This window comes from Phaenicophaeus curvirostris, chromosome 1 (genome assembly GCF_032191515.1).
Source record: "Phaenicophaeus curvirostris isolate KB17595 chromosome 1, BPBGC_Pcur_1.0, whole genome shotgun sequence".
NCBI classification, from domain to species: domain Eukaryota; kingdom Metazoa; phylum Chordata; class Aves; order Cuculiformes; family Cuculidae; genus Phaenicophaeus; species Phaenicophaeus curvirostris.
The window spans coordinates 179,994,534-180,013,845 of NC_091392.1; the positions used below are offsets into that span (position 1 = coordinate 179,994,534).

Consider the following 19,312-nt stretch of genomic DNA (forward strand, 5'->3'; position numbering starts at 1 on the left):
CCAATTCTCCGCACCATTCGGTACACATAGAAGAGATTCACAAAAAGTTGATCTTTTCTTCTTTTTTCAAAATATTGTTGCAACAAAATTAGATCAGTTTTTGCAATTCAATTCCCCCAATATGTTTAAAAAGAACAACACATCAACTCTGTTCTAATGCCATTAAGGAAACAGAAAACTGAAATGGTTAGAGACTGGGTTGCTGTTTGGCCAAAGCAGCTGCTATTTTAGCTGTACGACTTTAATTTCAATGCCAATTTTTAGTACTTCTGGAGTTGGCTAATCCCTAGCTGTGAATTCTAAAATTAGTTTTGCACTTTCTCCCATTTTCTTCCAATATGAAAATAATTTTTAGTGGCAGCTGATAGAAATACTTATATAAAGCTTAAAAGAGTACTCGGTATCTCCTATCAGAATCTGAAGGATTTAGAACTACTTATGAGAGCTATATAAAACTGCTCTGAATAAGTGTAATCTGAATTTTTTTTTTTTTTTTTAACCAGAAGCACTTCATTACTCTATGGATATGGAATGAAAGGCATCAGTATCCAGCTTCACCCACAGCTGTTATAATTTAGGTATTTACTGCCTCTGGAACAGCAAATAGTATGGCCAGTAGCATCAATATGCACAACTTCAAACCCTACCCATCCTCCTCTAGATCATCAGCTGCATCTGAACACATCGCCTCTACAAATACGGCAGCAGGAACCATACACCTCATTTCACAGAATCACAGAATCACAGAATAACCAGGTTGGAAGAGACCCACCGGATCACCGAGTCCAACCGTTCCTACCAAACACTAAACCATATCCCTCAGCACCTCGTCCACCCGTGCCTTAAACACCTCCAGGGAAGGTGACTCAACCACCTCCCTGGGCAGCCTGTTCCAGTGCCCAATGACCCTTTCTGTAAAGAATTTTTTCCTAACGTCTAGCCTAAACCTCCCCTGGCGGAGCTTGAAGCCATTCCCTCTTGTCCTGTCCCCTGTCACTTGGGAGAAGAGGCCAGCACCCTCCTCTCTACAACGTCCTTTCAAGTAGTTGTAGAGAGCAATGAGGTCACCCCTCAGCCTCCTCTTCTCCAGGCTAAACAACCCCAGCTCTCTCAGCCGCTCCTCATAAGGCCTGTTCTCCAGCCCTTTCACCAGCTTTGTTGCAAACCGTGTGTTTTTGTTTCAAACCGTGTGTTATTCTGAAGCAGGTAAGAGCCCTTGAGTGTGGAATTGAAATAGCTTTCTGAGATCCAGCCTCGGAGTAGTGTGGACATCTGAACTGATTCACCTAAAAATCTTTGTTTCTTTTTACTTTGGGTGACAATACGTAAATTGGAAGGAGAGATTAAGGCATTCGGTGACAGCAACAATCCTCCAGAGGAAGAATGGAGCACATCACACCCAAATGAAAATCGAATTTGGTTTCAGAATGCTTTGTAAAATGTTTGTGAGTTGATCACCAGCACTTCTGCCTTCTGCCAAGGTACTACAAAGTGACATTAGCTAGGTTCCCACGCCTTTCACTGAACGACTGAAGTCAGGAAGCCATTCGTGCTGGTCCTAAAGTATGTGCTCCTGCACTTTACAGGACTCAGCAAAGGAGTAGATGAGACTTAACAGTGAAGGGATACCTAGTAGCCAGCACCATCTCATGAGAATACAGTAGATCCTGAAGTGACAGAACGCAGGAATACTCCTGGGCAGCTTTAACGCTGCCAAGCATTCTAACAAACAGCCTTGTCTCCTCTTGTCTTTTTTTTTTTTTTTCTACACATCAGTCCTCAAACAACAAAAGTTATTTCCTACTTATAGTTCCTGCATAAAAAAAAAAAAATCTGGTTTATGTTTTAACTCCTAACTCCCAATAATGGAATTTCTACAATTTTGAGTTTCAGAAGCCTCAGAAAAGGTGGTAACAGTATAAAAACTAATCTGCAGTAAAGTCTTCTCCTGATTAAAGGAAGTAAATTCAGCAAATCACAGATAGATTAAATTGCATTAGGTTACATAAAAAGTAAACACACTGAGGGGAGTGCTAACCTCAAATAGGCATTTTTCCACCTGCATCAACTAGGTTGTGCTCTTTAGTTAGTTATAGAAATCTCAGAGTCATTCTGGACTCTATTAGACACTGCACACAGAATCATTACAAGCATAAGGAACTTTCCACGTATCTAAGCTTCTGGTGACCAACTTTGCAACCACATGAAGGACCCATGAATTGAAAATTGACGAGTTTTGAAGTTAGAGCCGGCATCTGGAGATAGCATGCTAGGCTGCAGAACTACAGACACCTTGGATGGCCTAGACAAGGTTAACTATCATTTGTCTTCAAATTGCTTGCTGTTATGCTATCGAGGCACTCATGAGCAGCCAGTAACAGAAAGAGCTAGAATTCAGAGGGTCAAAATACCTAATCAGGATGCAAGAAAGTATCAGATGGTCTAAATCAAATCAGTTGCAGAAAGTGTTACAGTTTTGATGACTCTTTCAATGCAGAGTCCGGACTGAGCGAATACAGAGCCGATCTATCTGAAAGTAAGGATCCACGCGCCCCTCCAGAGTGACACAGTAGAAAGTAAAAAGGAGAACCAGAGAACTGTTTAGATCCTCATCACAAGTAATCACATGTCAATTCACATGTCAGTGAGACAAAACCAGAGCAGTCATCTTGATGTTGCTGAAGAAAATTCTTGACATTGAGAAACTCTTCCAAGGCTTTCAATTAAGGGAAGCTGTATTGAAAAAGGAGCGGGAAATCTGACTTCCCAGATAAACTGTGTTCATGACATTTGGAACTGAGGAACAATGACAATGTACTTACTAAGCTACCAGCACAGCGCACACACTCTTCCATCTTTAGCATACTTACATCATCACCAGAGAAATACTGATCTATGATTTCAAATGCTAGTTTATAAATGTCTTCATTCTCATGTTGTTGCAAGGCTTCAATTTTCTCTAACCCTGCATGAAATAAAATGGAGAAGAGTTTTGTAAGTTTAAACTGAATTACTATTTTGAAAACAACTAAGGAATAGAACAAAACATTACTGTTGAAAAACGCTAGGAAAGATGCAGCTCAGTTTGCAAATACTGTCTAACACAATTTGTGAACCTCTGCATGTGATGGAATATCACATTTTATGAAGAAGGAATAATGGAAGCTTCTCTCTTTTTTGGTAAGACTACATACGCAGCATGTACTACGTACATAAGCTACTACATAGTTGTTGTTCCAGTCATTGTGTTTCTGTAAATCAGCAAAAGGAAGTGGCTTCATTTGTGAGTTGCATACAGGTTTAAAACAAGGTGACAAATCTCACACGAATGAATAGATTAAAACCCTATTTTCATTTTCAAATTGGGAATGGCATAATACAAGGGAAAAAAGAACTTACTTCACTGGGAAGTTTAAGCATCCCTTTACCACTAGCTTACTATAACACATTAATTAGCATATGTTAAAACTTGGGTTCCAATATCCAAGAGCCTGACTCCTCATCCTGCTTTGGTCTGTAATGAAATTATTATCCTAACTGCTGCCAAGGCAATAAAGTAAAGCAAGAACTGTGTATTCTACATAATGAAGTACATGCAATAATCAAATGAAGAGAAGTACAATTCTCGTTTAAATCTAGAACACTAAAGAAGCTCCTTCAATGATTTTCTCTAATGTGACGCTCCCTAAACCAAACAGGAAAAAAAAAAGTAATTTCTCTCATTACAAACATCTCACTTGCTTATTTAAATAGCCCATGATAAAAAAATGCTGTAATAAATACCAACATCTGCAAGGGGAAAATAGAATAATATCCAGCAAATAAAGTTTTTTAGAAGCCTAATAAGCACTCACCTCCACACTCTTCTATAATTTCAGCTATTGTGCTAGCCTCATCACCAGCCATTATCAGGATGTTTTTCAGACCATCCAGCACCACCTGTACCACTTGAGAATCCTTTACTGAGAGTAGATTGCAGAACGGTGGGATTACATTTTGCTGTACAAGGTATTCAACCTAAATAATGAAAACAAGAAGTGCTTTCAACATTGGGCTTCTTACAAATGGCTGCATGTGCGACGTTTCAGTGACAATGTGAAATTCCACTATACATACCTGATCTTTTCTCCCACTTATTGTCAAATTGCTAATTGCCCAAGCAGCTTCCTTTTGTGTTCCAAAGTCCCCCTGAAGAAATAAAATTAATAGCTCATTAAAATCAGCACGGAAACATCTGTCAAGCTTATTACTCAAAATCACCGACTCCTCGTGTCAGATTTATAAAAAGAGAATGACAACTTGCATAGCTGATAGTTTGACTGACCTTAGCCAGCTGGTGTATGATCATAGGGATTAGCCCAGCATCTATTACAGCCTGAACTTGTTGCTGGTTTCCTGCTGTGATATTGGAAAGGAACCAAACTGCTTCCTACAGTTGGACAAAACAAAAAAGCAAACACTTTTAAAAAATAGTTAACAGATAAAGAAAAAACACCCATAAACCACCAAACTAAAAACAACTTCAGAACCTGAAATCGCACCATGACCAATCACTAAACACAACCTCCAGGTTTCTTCCCCACAGCACTTCCAGCACACAAACTTTTTTATTGCCCTGTGAAAGCCAAACAGGGAAGGGATCAGTGTAAAATTAGTATGATTAACTCACGGAGCCAGATTATTATTTACACAAGAGATGTCTCCATACATCAGGAGCAATCCTGATGTAAACCTTATATCCACTTCGCACTGCTGGAACCACAGCCATGTTTTAAACTTTCACTCAGTTTTGCAAAGGAAATAGGAAAACTGGTAAAACCTCCTATTAAAAAAAAAGACTTATCCCATAGTGCTACTGCTGACAGCTCAATTCCAGCTCCCAAATGTGAAGCAGAGCTTACAAAGTTCATCCAAGTATCAGACAGGACTCTCAGCCCTGAGGCTTCGCTTGGCAAAGAGCGATTTAATGGCAGTTACAAATCCCTGGTTACAAAGGGACAACTTGTCAAGGCAATCCCGAACATCTTAAAAAAGCTCCAATCTTAAGTAAAAGACAAACAGATGTGGAGAGCAGCCAGTTATTAAGTACTACAGGAAAAAACAAACGTAATGGGCTCAATTTTTCAGGGATGCTTTTATTTGTATTTGTCCCTCACAACACACTTAAAGCATTTCTAGACTCCCCTTATACAAAAATAATTCCCTTCTTGGCATTCAAAACCAGCTCTTCATCATTCTTTTGTGAGAGCTAGAAGGGCAGGCAGAATCACAGCAGTTTGAACTGTCATCGGTATCTTCTTCAGAACTCTTGACGGTTGACAGGGCCTGAAGAAACAGATTCCTTGCACATACCGTACCGTTGAGGGGAAATTTAAGTGGGGGAGTCACATAAGCTGAACAAAAAAAGCTGCCTTCTCAGCCAGCTCCATCTTTGCAATGGAAGATGGCAAAATGATTAACCAAAAATGCAGATAACGTGAAACACAGCTCTGGAAAAGAAGGCACTGATCACTTTCATCTAATTCCCTTCATTCCATCCAGTCCTTGCAGCACTGAAATTACCTCTGCCAAAAGGAAGGACAGGAAGTGCAGGGAGAGTCTTCAGAAAAGGACAGCGATACTCTCTATGCCCCTGAAGGTGAAGATGAGCAAGAGAAACTCCACTATGAAAAGGTGTAGTGGAAAAACTGAATCACTCTTACTCAACTCACTGAATTCAAGCAAAACCAATGCTCTTCATTTATAAAAAACTATAATGCAAGATACCCAGTTATTCACTTTGCAAATGAAAGAAAAAAGTATCACACTCTAAAGCAAAACCCATCAGTCCTCCCCAAAAGCACTGGGCACCAACACCAACATGGATCCTCACTATACCTGTTCAGCTTTAGCCCTGTCCTCAGCAGCCTCAAAAGCTGCACCTTTATAGAAAATTGTTCACACACTGGGAATAGCCATAAGAAACTCTTCTGTAATATGCTACAGGCCACTGTTTACTTCTTAAACAAAAACATTAAGTTAGGAAGAAACAAATCATACCTTATTTATCTTCTCTTTTGGATGCGTCAGGAGATTTGGGAAGTAAGACAAAACATCACAATTGAGAACAACTTGTGTCTGTTCGTCTGTACCAGTTACTATGTTGCCTACTGCTCTTAGCGCTGCTGTCTGAACATCCGAAGTGAAAAGGGGGAAAAAAAATTGCATATTAAAGACATTACTGTCACTTATGCTAAAACAAAGATCACTTTAAGACGTCTCTTTATAAAGCCACTTAGCAAAATACAGTTTAGCACTTCATCCTTAGAGCTACATCCTAAAAACGAGTACTGTTTCATCAAAACAGAAACTCATAGTATAGCATTTTAGTGAATAGATGCATTGCAGCTCAACTCAAAGTGTAAAGGTTAGAAATTAGAAGAATATTAAAACAATAGAAGAGTTGATTCAATGCGTATCTGACTTAAGTTACACTAAATGTTTCTAGGCTTTGACTGTGTCTGCTAAGGTTGCTCACTTCCCCATTCAGCTCTACACTCAGAATTAAAAAAAAAACCCCAAACCAAACCAACAACTTTTCTTCTGATCGACTTTCAGAAATGGATCTTTATGTATTGGTTAGCAAAGGCTTTACATGTGAAAGAACACTGCAGAGATTCCTTTTCACCAGGTGAACTGGTCTGGCAAATCTCAACACAGCCAAGTCTCACCCTAAGTACAAACTGAGCAAACACGACAAATGCGCAGATACATAAAAAGTTCCCAATTACAATGGTTGGTTTACAAAAACCAAGCACACATTAATTAACTTTTAGTTTCCCTTTGCCTTTGAAACTAACCAAACAAGCTCAGTTTCTGTAGCTAATTAGAGATTTACTTTACTAAAAGGTCTTAGCATCCGTAAATATTTTAACATTCTAAAGGTCCCAAAATATGAATTTATTTCCATAAGCTATTCAGACAGAATATGCACAACCACGTAAGCAGCAACAGAAAAAACGTGCATATTAACTTGAAATCTGAAAAACGTAGAACCTGGTGTGATTAAATATTTTAAGACTACAAAAGGAAGGTACACAAATGGTAATCACATAACAGAAGTAAATGTTTAACCTGTCACTTTACTTAGAACTGTTTTGTTTCAATTATCTTTCACTATAATAATCTTTTTTTACCCCAGTTTAGGCAACATTTATGTTCAGTTTTACCTGCAACAAATGTAGCTATAGGTGCTCATCTCAGTATTCCACTAATAAATATGCTAAGGCACATGTTTTAGAAAACTGCTTACACTGGATTATTCAACAGCAACTGAACCGGACTTACTTGAACTTTAACCTCTTGATGACTCAGAAGTGGAACTAGAAAAGGTACAACTCCTGAATCAATCACCATTTGTATCTGTTCATTTCCACCATCTGTTAAGTAGGACAAGGCCCAAACAGTATCCACAAGGATCTACAAATTGGAAAGAACATGGTTTACACATTGAACAGTAAAATCCATATAATGGAGTCTTAATTTAGCAGTCAACATTCCATATGTCCAACGGGGAAGAGCATGCAATTTAGTTACAGAAAACCCCCAAACATTACAACAGGACCCAATTAGTAAAATGGTACATTATTACATACAGCTACAAAAACTGGAGCCACTTGTTCTATAATAATAATTTCTATGTCTTCTCTCAAGAATTTTAATTAAACACCACATTTTGGTGCATGAAGTGGCAGCACACAGCATCTCACAAAGGTAAACAGTTAGGCTTGATTTGCATCTCAAAGATGGACAACCAGCTCAGATAGATAAGTGGTTGTGCCAGAAACTTTCTAAAGAGAATACTGACCCAGCCCCCTAGCACTGCTATAACTTGTTGGCTGTGCTATCTTTGATTACAGAATACCTAAGACTCCTTAGTCCCTAATCCATTTACATACTCCTCAGCATTTCTGATCCACAGGGCAGTTCTGAAGTGAAATTGCCAACTATCATGCCCTAGCACCTTAAGGAAAATAAATATTAAGTCACAGATGACTGGATAAACATGATTTGAAAGTCTTCAAAAAAATAAAGGTACAGAAGTTACAGTTGCGGAAAAGTACCCAAAGCAGAAACAAAGCCAGCAGGAAGAGGGCTATCCCATCACTTAAGAGATGATGTTAGGAACTGCAGGAAGAGAACTCTGGACCCCACTAAGCACAACATCTGTCAAGGTATCTAGATCTACTCCACTTGCAAAACAAATACCCTTTTAAAAGTTCCAGCTATTAAATAGCTAAATACCACAGCACCGAAACGTATGAAGGACTTTAAAGTCCTGACCCACAGGCTGCTTCCATCCAGCTCTGTGACCAGACAGCACAGACCTAATGCTTTCTTGACAACGCCTGCTGCTGACCTCACCTGCTAACACCACAGGGACAGCAGACATGCTGCAGTGGAGCCAGTAACGCAGCAGAAGCAGTGAGAGATGGTGCCTCACCAGTTTGTTGCCCCACAGCCCTATAGGTGATGAGAGCAACAGCCACCAGAAGTGCTCATAGGACTGTTGACTGACCTACCTGCATCACTGACTCATCTCCAAAGATAGGTTTGCTGCTCCAGTACAGAGAGGCTGGGACCAGACTTGCACCTCCAAACTAGCACCTGACTCTCAGGATCAAAAAGATGGGCACCCTAATTGAGATCTGTCAAAACTGGGCATCACAGTCTCACATTTACTTCAAGAAGCTCTTGCACAATCATTGCTTGCAAAAGCTTTCAAATTTGGCAGGGGAAAAAGAAGCCTATAGGTTAGAAGTATGTTTGGTTTTGCTATGAATTTCCATTCAGGTTTGTCCAAATTAAGAACTGGGAAGTCACCGTGTGCTATCTCCCACTCACATTACACTGGGAAAATCCTGGCAAAACCCCAAATAAAGTTGTTTGCAAATATGTATTTCGTGGAGCCAAGACCATTTCACCACTAAAGGCTCCACAGAAACATCAACACCACAGCATGGAAGTAACAGAAGACAATTCTACCAATCTTATGCTCAATCCCCAGAGCCACCACAAGGCTTCAATTCCTGCTTCCCTGAATGGAAAAAGCATGACTATAGGGAGCAAGAATCAAAGACATTACAAAGTCCTGACAGGAGGAGGAGAACAGCTCAGTATCCCTTAGGTTACACAGCTCTTCAATCCTGAAATCCCAACTATAAGACTTCTGGAGGAAGTCCACCCCTCTAGGACTTTACTCAGAAAATGAACTCGTGTATCAGCAATACAGGAAATACTTAAGATTTAGTTTTAAAAACCTGAAGAAAAATCGTTAAAGAAGCCACATAACAATGACAACAATAAACTGTTGCTGTGTACTTAAGTATATATTTTTGGACGCTATTTTAATTAAACAGGCAACAGTCAGGCACCCAACAGGTTACAAAAGTCAGATTCACCCATATGATCACAGTATTCAATTGGACAAGTATTTAGAATTACATGTATTTTTTTCTACACGTGCTTTATATAACATCTATGCAAAATGATAAATTGGGGTAGAATCAAAGTGAAGTGATGGTAAAGCTGGCACTTTAAATTTCTAGTGCTCAGTTCTGCAAGACAGGATTTTTTAAAATATAGTTTCTAAGGTAAAGGATGAAAAATTTTTTTTAGAAAAAGATATTTTGAAAATGGTGTCTTCATATTAATTTCTGCATTTACTACTTATACATAAATTAACACACCAAATCAAGTTTGCCACTTAAACACAACCTTGCAGCATATTCTCTCTAGAGAAAGCAAAGAATCTAAATATCTAAAACTTTAGAAATTACTTACGTTTATATCTGTATGGTAAATGAGAACACACAACGCGGGTAAAATCTGAAAAGAAGTTCATCAGTCATTACAGCAGAATAAAATTGGCTGTACAATCATGAATCCAAGCTTAGCTTGAGACTGCATTAACATATTGCATTCACACACTTCCCAGTAGCTGGTCATTCCCTCAAAGTATGTAAAAGATACAGTACTGTCTTGTATTTTTACAAATTTTAAACATAATGTATGTATTTCAAAGACACACACACAGAAGATTATGTATTGAGGAAAGACAAGCAAACACCACAGCTAAGACAAACCCCTGCTATTTTGAAAGCATTGTTACCACACAATACAACAAAAATCATTAGCCTAATATCAATATATAAAACTTTGTTAGATTAAAGTAAAACTATATTTTTGTATTCACATATGGAGAAAATGTAAAACTGAGATATGATAAGACTGTTTAGGAACAGGGTATTTTTGCTTGGTAAAGTATTTCCTGTAAAAGGTTCCCCTTTCTCTGCTTTGTTTTTAAAACTTCATTAAAGATTAGTTGCTAACAATATTATACTTCACATGGATTCAAAATCTGTATCTACACTTTGGAATTTATCTTAAAATTAAGAACTTTACATACAACTACAGGTCCAGCCAAACAGTACCAGCTGTGTTGACTCTATAAACATCGCATTTGCTATGTTCACCACTTTAAAAGGATTTTGAGATGCTTCTCTTCTCAAGCGGTGACTTGACACTGACTGTACATTCACAGCTAGTCGAAACACAAACTGCACTACATTCCTAATTTACTTACATTTCCTCTTACTGAAAATAATTACATTTGAATAGCTCTATACATAGAATCACATTTGCAGCCCTTTTTGATAAAATGATGAAGTGCCGAGTACATTAACACTTCCTAGCATGTTAATTTTTTGTTGTGTCCATTTTAATATATGGCTCATCAGCCTTCAGTTTTACTCGGTTTCAGATGTTACAAATACCTTTATTACAGCCTTAGTCAGAAGCATCAAATTGGTCACATTACCTCATTTAACAACTGGTAAATGGCAGAAGACAGTGGCAAAATCATGCATAAAGTCATAGTATGACAACGTAAACCACACGGCCTCTAGTCAAGAGTATATAAAAAAAAAATTATCTGTCTCGTAATTTTTTATTTACCTCCTGAACTGTCTCCATAGGCGGTGGAGGGTCCTTATTCCTGCAGAGATTTACAATGACCCATGTGACGTTCCGAAGGAAGGTGATGGGAATGGAGGGATTGATGAAGGACAGAAGAGGTTTGACAACTCCCAGTGATATGACATAATCTCTACACTGAGGACCATCACCTACAGAAATGAAAATTGTTGTAAAAGGAATTACATTACAAATGGAAAATCCTGAAATGTATGCAATGACATGTTGGGATACTGAAATTCTATGTTTCCTCACCAATAGTCTATTACCAATGGTTTGTGCTCAATTAAATATACATACATACAGGTACGTATGTATATTTTACGAGACATAAATCATAAATTTATGCTGTTAAAATTTTGTGCAGCAAGCGATACTGTTCTTACAAAAAAAAAAAAAAAATTAGGCTGCACATCTGTAATTCTGGCCGCATGAAAAATTACAATAAGCCATAGAATTTAGAGGAAACATAGTCTCATATGATAATGCCAATGTTCAAAAAGTCAAATTCTAAAATTAAACGCTCCCTGAATTCAAATCATTGTAACAACAACAACAGGAGTTACCTATAATATTTCCAAGAGCCCAGACAGCTTGCTCACAAACATTCTGGTGTGGTGAATGAAGTAGTCTCAAGAAGAGGGGTACTGCATCTATGGAATGCAAAGATCAGGTTTGTTTTTACTGGAACATGATATATGTGCAATACTTCGATAAATTAATACAAAACACTTTCACTACCATTCCTTGTACTGAGATAAATGTTTCTATGACGAAGAGCATTAAAAAAATCTCTGTTAAACATTTCTACATATATCTAGAGAAAGAAAAAGAAAAACCAGACTTGAGAACAAGGAATTCTCGAACAACAATGCTCCCCACATGCAAATATTTCCCCACATTTCTCAAAGTGATATGCAAGAGCCTCAGGGATGTAGGTGTGAGGTTTCATGTCCTGGTAATTCACAACGCATACCTAGCAGAATGATATGCCTACTCATGCAAATGTCCTTCACATCTCGACTTAAAAGAAAATAGCTTCCTCCCAAGAGGTGGCTATAGTTAGCTTCCACACGCAGTGAAGATTTACGTCCATCTGCCAATACTAACACGTTTTAATTTGCTCATATATAACGCAGGCAAAATACCAGATTAAGGAAGTGGTACTGATTTTAATCAGTCTCTGCTGAATCAAATATATTTAGTACAGGTAAAAAACCACCCATCTACTATTTCCATGCAACTACTTTCCTTTGGACAACCCATACTGTTTGAAAGGTAGTAATTCTTCCAGCAATTCTTTACATCTATATGTATTAATTAATTAAGACTTAATTATGTATATGCTGTTAAAAGAACTATTTCTTCTGGTCAAACTAGCATCAGAAAATTGCAACACAATTTGTGAGCAACTATGAATCAATATTCTGTTGATAATTTAGCATGTGATAATGAGCCAAAATCCCCTGATGCAGCTTCCTGAAAAATACAGAGTGATGAAGAATAAAGACAACCTAGAATTCCTTCCCCACCACAGATGAATAATTCAGCAGTTGCCTAAAACTGACAAGTGAGGAGGGACAGCAACACACCATTGCTTAAGAACACTCCGGCAGTTCTTGTAACAATCACCCCACTTCCATTAGCTCAAGTGGAATATTCCAGCTTCCTTTTCAATGATCACTGAGACTACCACTTCAGCCATACATGTATTCAACATATTTCAGAGAGGACGGTCAAGTATGTAGTTTATATTAGACTACAATCCTGGTATGCTATCAAAAGCAGGAATGAAATTATTTCCTATCAGCATTCTGGCAGGAGCACAGTCTATGAAAGCATGTGTTGCAGGTTTTCTGATCTACGGCTCTCAAAAAATTAATTACTTCTGCTCCACACTGGCTCCTGACAAGATCTGTTCTGCGCTTACAGTGCTTCTCTTTTGCTGGGCCTTCTGACCGCCGTCTGTCCCTCCTGATTGCAGAAGGCCACTTTCTTATGTATTTAGGCTGAATCAGTTTCTTCTACAGCTGCAAGAGCCTATTACTTTGTTTCCTCACACCATCCCTTCTCTAAAGGGAGTAGAATTGGATGCTGTTTTCCTTTAGTCATCTCCCAGCCAAAGCAGCAAGACTTTTAGACTAAAAGTTTTACATCTTTTCTTCAGGAGAACAGCTTGGAAAATGCTTTTTGCTTCTCTGAAGTATTTTTTTTTCACATTTTCTTCTTTTCAAGCATTAGCTAAACAGATTTTGGGGGAGAGATATTCCAGCCTGAACTTCTGGTAACTGTTCAGGTAACAGCAATGCGTTGGATGTGCTGCACATATTTTCATTCTAATTTTAATTTTTATTTCAAGACTTTTCCCAGATTTTTTTTTCTGCAAAGCTAATACTATAAACAGCCTTTTCATTAGATTAATTTCTTCAAATGTGATAACACTGTGGGACTTGAAAAAGGAAGAAAGTAACGACTAACCAATGAACAAGTTGGGAAGGACGAATAAACTTGGGAATTGATTTTTAAAGATTAGCAACCCAAGAACAGAGGTGCTCAAATCCCATTAGGGTTTTTTGAAACAAATTAGAGATGTTTATTTTTTTTATAAAGGATTTATATTTTTATCCCAAACTCATTTTGATAAGCATTCTTATTCTACTGATCCAGTACCTTCTTTGTGTAGTAAGATATCTTAGTAGCTATTAAAATGTACAGAACAGCATTTGATATGAAATGCAGGTTCATATACACTGAAAATAGGAAATCAAATAAATAAGTCATCATTTTCCCACATAAAAACACTCAATATGAGTAAGTCAAGACAATTTATTATAAAATTATTTATCTATAGTATCCTGTCTAATGACAAAGCGTTGTATTTTGCATAAAGGTGACTGATACATAAAACCTATAGATACGTAGTCCTCAAAAATCATTGTTAATAATTTATCTTCAATCTCTTTTCATAACTGAAGTCTTATAGGCTGGTTAAGCAAGAAACTACGTAGCACAAACAACATGGTGTGTATAGGAGATGCTAATTATATGGCAAAAGAAAGGATGGTAAGTTTCTTACCTCTGCATTATAATGGGTGACCTTACATAACTATATGTATTTAACAACTTTAATAAGATTTATGAACATACCTTTGAGGTAGAAAGAATTACTTAGCAACATAAGTTTTAGCCATAGGGGAATTAATGGTACATGATTTCAGAAATCAACCCAAGAACTAGAAAGGACTAATATTTTTTGTCATAATCATTACATCATCTGTCATTCTTTATCTTCTTTATGGGAAAACCAGGTCTGAGATCATCACTATTAATCATCAGTCACAAGCAGTTTAACGTTTAAGAGCAAATGTAGAAATTTTTTTGAGAAAGGATAGATGTGCATTTATTATTTTAATGGCTTTGATAACAAATGGCATTTTCCCTTTTACCTTTTACCCACAACATCTACCACCCCCCCAAACCCAAAGGGTGATACTTACTAGACTGCACGACAGCTTGAGTCTGTACAGAAGTGCCTGATGCTATGTTAGTCAATGCCCATGCAGCTTCAAATTGTAATGAAGGACTGTAATGAAATAATTGTATAGTAGTAGGTTGAAACATCATCTGCAGATTATTTTATGGTTCATTTCAACATTACTAGCTGTATCCACCCTGAGATACTCTATGTGTAAGCAGTGCCACTGGGCTAAAAGTTTCTTCAAAAAAAACCCCAGACTCTAAGCCTGGATGTTTCAGAGAAACACCTGTAAGAAAAAAATCAGATTTTATACACCATGACCTACTGTAAACAGCCCATCATCCTGACTTCATATTAGTAATATTAATTAAAAAAAAAAAGCAGTAATGCTTGTTGAAGCACTTCCCAAACAGCGAAGCTGACTGCTACTCTAGACAGCTAGTTATCTCCTGTATAAAAGATTTCTAGCATCCCTCATCACAAAATTTAATTATACCTCCCTAAAGAGGAACAAAGAGCTGTTCATATCCAGCTGATACAAACACCATTCATATTTAGTGAAGAAAGTGAAACTGTCTTGCTGCCATGAGTAGCTCTCAATAAATTAACCATAGAATCATTGAATAGTTTGGGTTGGAAGGGACCTTCAAGATTATCAAGTTCCAAACCCCTTGCCTTTGGCAGGGACATCCCACTAGATCAGGCTGCCCATGTCTGACCATAACTAATAAAAGCTTGGCCCTTCTAACATTACATCCCAGACCAAATGTAAGCTGGTATACTGGGATAACAACATTTTTCTGCTTCATCAGGATGCAACACCTAGCATCAGTATGAAAAGACAGCAACAGACCTGTATTTAAACTGATATGTTAAATGCAGATAAAATTAGTTACAAACATTATGAAAGCTGGGGGAACATCTCTTCCAAGATGCCTGTTAACTGTTGTCTATGCCAACAGCAGTTTAGTAAAACAGTTTGCATGAAACTGTTGATCAAGGAAATTCTAAAGGTTAGGAGTTCAAAAAGCTGTCAAAGTTTATAGCTTATGGTGGTTGGCGTAACAATAAGGTGTCTGGCTTTGTCAGGAGCAAAGACTATTTACTGTTAGGTGACTTTTTCATGTCCTTGCTCTTTGGGGTCTTTATCAATTATGTTTTTTATAGAAATATATACACATAGCACTTGCTTCCTTTAAGCTTTTTGCACATTAGTTCCCAAAGCATTTTAAGTGGGGATGGGATCAGAGAAGAATTTGACAGTAGGGCCACAGAGGCGTAAATAAGGATTTGTAAAAACAAATAGTACCTGCCAGCAGCTATTTATAAACCCATACATTCTAGGAGAAAATGTATTACAATTCTAGTTCTAGGTCAGTCCTCCTTTTCTTCCTCTTGTGATAAGCTTTCAGTTATAATGAACAACAGCTTTAACAATGTGTTATACAAAGTCTTTGCAGAATTTACCTCTACCACGTACAGCAATCGTAATTAAAAGGACTGCTTAAGAAAATGGCGAGTTCAATTTCAAAAGGCTTATCAAAAAAAATTTTCTCAGCACTGAACCATCCACTTCTAGAGCAGACAGGCATTCATGACCCATTTTAAAATGCTCTCCTGATGTGAACATTATTGCCAACTGCCTTCTAAGCAACTGTTTTGTTAAACAAGCTACAAACAAAGCTATTCATGCTTCATGTTTTTGCAACCACCAAATTATATCCAAAATGCCAATTTGCATTTTGTAAGTTTCTAGCTCTCGTGGCTCCAGAAATAACACTGAAAATGGAAATACTGTAAATACATTTATGGCTGCCTCAGACCAAAGACAGGCTAAAACATTTACCTCAAATGTGTCAATCCCCATCTATCTGAATAAGGGCACATGGGTTGTGGAATACGTATTGTGGCCAAGAGAAGAGCCCTGTTCACAACCAGGCATGTTCTCTGCTTTTACATAAAGACACACAATATGTCTGAGATGGGTTTCTTTAAAACAGGTAACAAAAACCATCTGGAATATTCAAAAGCAATGAGAAATTCAGTAACGTTTCCTCTTTCAGCTGGATACACCCATGCAAGGTTTAAAAAAAATAAAATGACGTTTCAGTGGCAGAATGAACACTCCTAGAGAACTTATAGTTTGCTGTCATGGAATGTGAACCACTGTTGTTAGATTGTATGGTGCTATGAATCCCCAGTTTCACCTGAAATAGTGAGAATTTTTTTTTTTTGGATGCAGACTTTCAGTAAATGTGAACATTTTTATAGTATACTTACTTATCATCCCGTTCTAGGCATTTTACCAGAATTGGTAAAATTCCTGATTTTATTAAGTCATCAATAGGTGGGTTTCTGTCACTGGATAAGAGTTTTCTGTGAAATTAAATGTAAAATTCAAATAAGCAACTTTCATCATAAAAAAATATATTGGAAATATAGAATCATAGAATAGTTTGGGTTAAACGGGATGTTAGAGATCATCCAGTTCCACACCCCTGCCATGGGCAGGGACACCTCCCACTAGATCAGGCTGCCCAAGGCCCCATCCAACCTGGCCTTGAACACCTCCAGGGATGGGGCAGCCACAGGTTCCCTGGGCAACCTGTGCCAGTGCCTCACCACCCTCATTGTGAAGAAATTCCTCCTTATGCCTAGTCTAAATCTGCCCCTCTACAGTTTATACCCATTGCCCCTCGTCCTGTCACTGCAAGCCTTTGTAAACAGTCCCTCCCCAGCCTTCCTGTAGGCTCCCTTTTGTGCCTTTATTTATTTTTACCTTGCAGCCTGGACAGCACTCAGTTGGATCACTGGGTTGTCACTTGTGGCGTTCTGAAAAAGAAAGCAAACCAAAAACCAACAGTAAATAATAAAAATTCATTGAGCATGAACTTGAAATTTAAAAAAAAAAGGAAAAAAGTTAAATGTAACATACCTGCAGTATAGCTTCTAGTGTTACGTTTTGCTTGAAAAGAAAAAAAATTATTTAGTAATTTTGTTGCTAAATTACATTATTTTTAAACATTTAATACAAACTAATTACAGCATATCAGTTCATAATTTTGCTTTCAAATAACTGTAAGACTTAGTCTTAAAATAAAACCAAGTGTTTTGAGACACCAGCGAAGTTTTAGAAGTAATTCCAGATTCAAGGAACTTACTGCTTTGAAGTCAGCATCAACATCAGAATCTTCTAAACTTTCTTCTTGTGGAACATTTCTTTTTTTCAAAAGATGTTCATCTCTCTTGTTCTGTGAAGAAAGACAATATTTATTAGTACAGGGTGACATTATAATGGCCTCTTTCAAAATAACTGTTTAGCTAAGACTGTGGGTTTTTTAAAGGTGTTTGTACCAGCAAATAGAATTTGCAGTATTTCAGCTGTAAGAATCTAACAGCTTGCTAATCACAGATAGAACTATGTCAATCCGTGACACTTGAATGAATTAAAGCTTACAGTTTGGGGATGAATTTTCTAACAGATATTTACAATACACATAGATCTGCATGACATTAACATTTAGTCACATACAACAAATTATTTTTCAGTGTAAGATTACTTTTCAGCTAAACCTACTTCAAAGTTCCCTGGTTACAAATATTTTCATCTTGTGTGTAAAGTATTGCGCTTCATGTACATTGAGACTTGGAGTATTTCCCATTCACACTGTTAGCCTAACTCCTGACTTAAAACAAAGCACCCTCCAGCCTAAGCTCCTCTAAGAACCATTTGATAGGACAGCAGAAGGGAAATAATAATAAACAACAACAAAAGAAATGATGCACAATACAGCTGCTCACCAACCAATGACCAATGTCCAGCCTGTCCCGAGCAGCAATCATTGGCCTCGTCCTCCAGTTTAAATACTGAGCATAATATTGTATGGCAGGGAATATCCCCACTTTGGCCAGCGTGGTTCAGCTGTCCTGGCCGCGTCCCCTCCCAGCTTCCCGTGCATCCCCTGCCTTCTTGCTGGCAGGCCAGAATGAGAAGCTGGAAAGTCCTTGACTGCTTAGCAACTACTAAAAACATCAGTGTGTTATCAGCATTATTTTCATTCCAAATCCCAAACACAGTGCTATACAGCTACCAGAAAGAAAACCAACTATCCCAGCCAAAATCAGGACGCTACTACAGACATCTCACCACGGAGGAAGGGCTTCCTTTCTGCCTTGGATGGATGACTCCTACAGGATCAGCTGTGCTGCTACAGTAAAATAAGCCAATTCTGGGAGATGGAACCGAAGCCGAAGGAACATCCCAATGTCTCCAGTTCTACTGCCCTTCTCTTCCCACTCAGAGGCATCATCACAGTTCATGGTGGTGAGCAAATCAACAAGTACATGAATGTACAGGGAGATATATTTAATTATGAGGATGGTGCATACTGGCCCAGCAGACACTCTGTCTACTGAAAAAGCACAGCATGAAGGAACAGGGGTCTTAGTGCAGAACCATTGCCAGCTACCTGGTGGAGCAAGTTAAATGGTTGATATTATATCATTTACTGGGAAGGATAAGTTTCTTTCATTAGCAGTAAACTACTGGCATACAAGGTAGCTTTCTGATTCTGTTCTGCCTAAAGTATTTGGTGGGATTTTCTACATCTCACACTCATAAAATTCAGGGAAAGAGCTTTGTGGGTTTTTTGGAAAACTCACTTGCTGTAACAATTGTTATTCACAGATTCAGTTAGTAATACATATACTTGGTTTTCAAACAAATGATTCAGTATCAAGTATGTGTTTTGCAAGATCCTGCAAGTAAGACAGGTGATGTTTACCCTTAAATTTCTGTAAAAAGCCTTTTAGATGCAGATA

General features: G+C 37.8%; 1 protein-coding gene across 1 annotated transcript in view; it reads right to left on the reverse strand.

Moving 5' to 3' along the window:
• The window catches only part of KPNA3 (karyopherin subunit alpha 3), a 51,555-nt gene that overhangs the window by 2,774 nt on the left and 29,469 nt on the right, over positions 1–19,312 (reverse strand). The window contains exons 3-16 of the mRNA XM_069881454.1: positions 17,653–17,742; positions 17,427–17,456; positions 17,271–17,323; positions 16,772–16,867; positions 14,511–14,596; positions 11,580–11,666; positions 10,996–11,165; positions 9,823–9,867; positions 7,327–7,458; positions 6,040–6,168; positions 4,325–4,429; positions 4,117–4,188; positions 3,855–4,017; positions 2,871–2,965 (exon numbers count right to left, since the gene is read on the reverse strand). Of these exons, the coding sequence (XP_069737555.1) occupies positions 2,871–2,965; positions 3,855–4,017; positions 4,117–4,188; positions 4,325–4,429; positions 6,040–6,168; positions 7,327–7,458; positions 9,823–9,867; positions 10,996–11,165; positions 11,580–11,666; positions 14,511–14,596; positions 16,772–16,867; positions 17,271–17,323; positions 17,427–17,456; positions 17,653–17,742 (1,353 nt within the window). The remainder of the gene's footprint in view (positions 1–2,870; positions 2,966–3,854; positions 4,018–4,116; positions 4,189–4,324; positions 4,430–6,039; positions 6,169–7,326; positions 7,459–9,822; positions 9,868–10,995; positions 11,166–11,579; positions 11,667–14,510; positions 14,597–16,771; positions 16,868–17,270; positions 17,324–17,426; positions 17,457–17,652; positions 17,743–19,312) is intronic.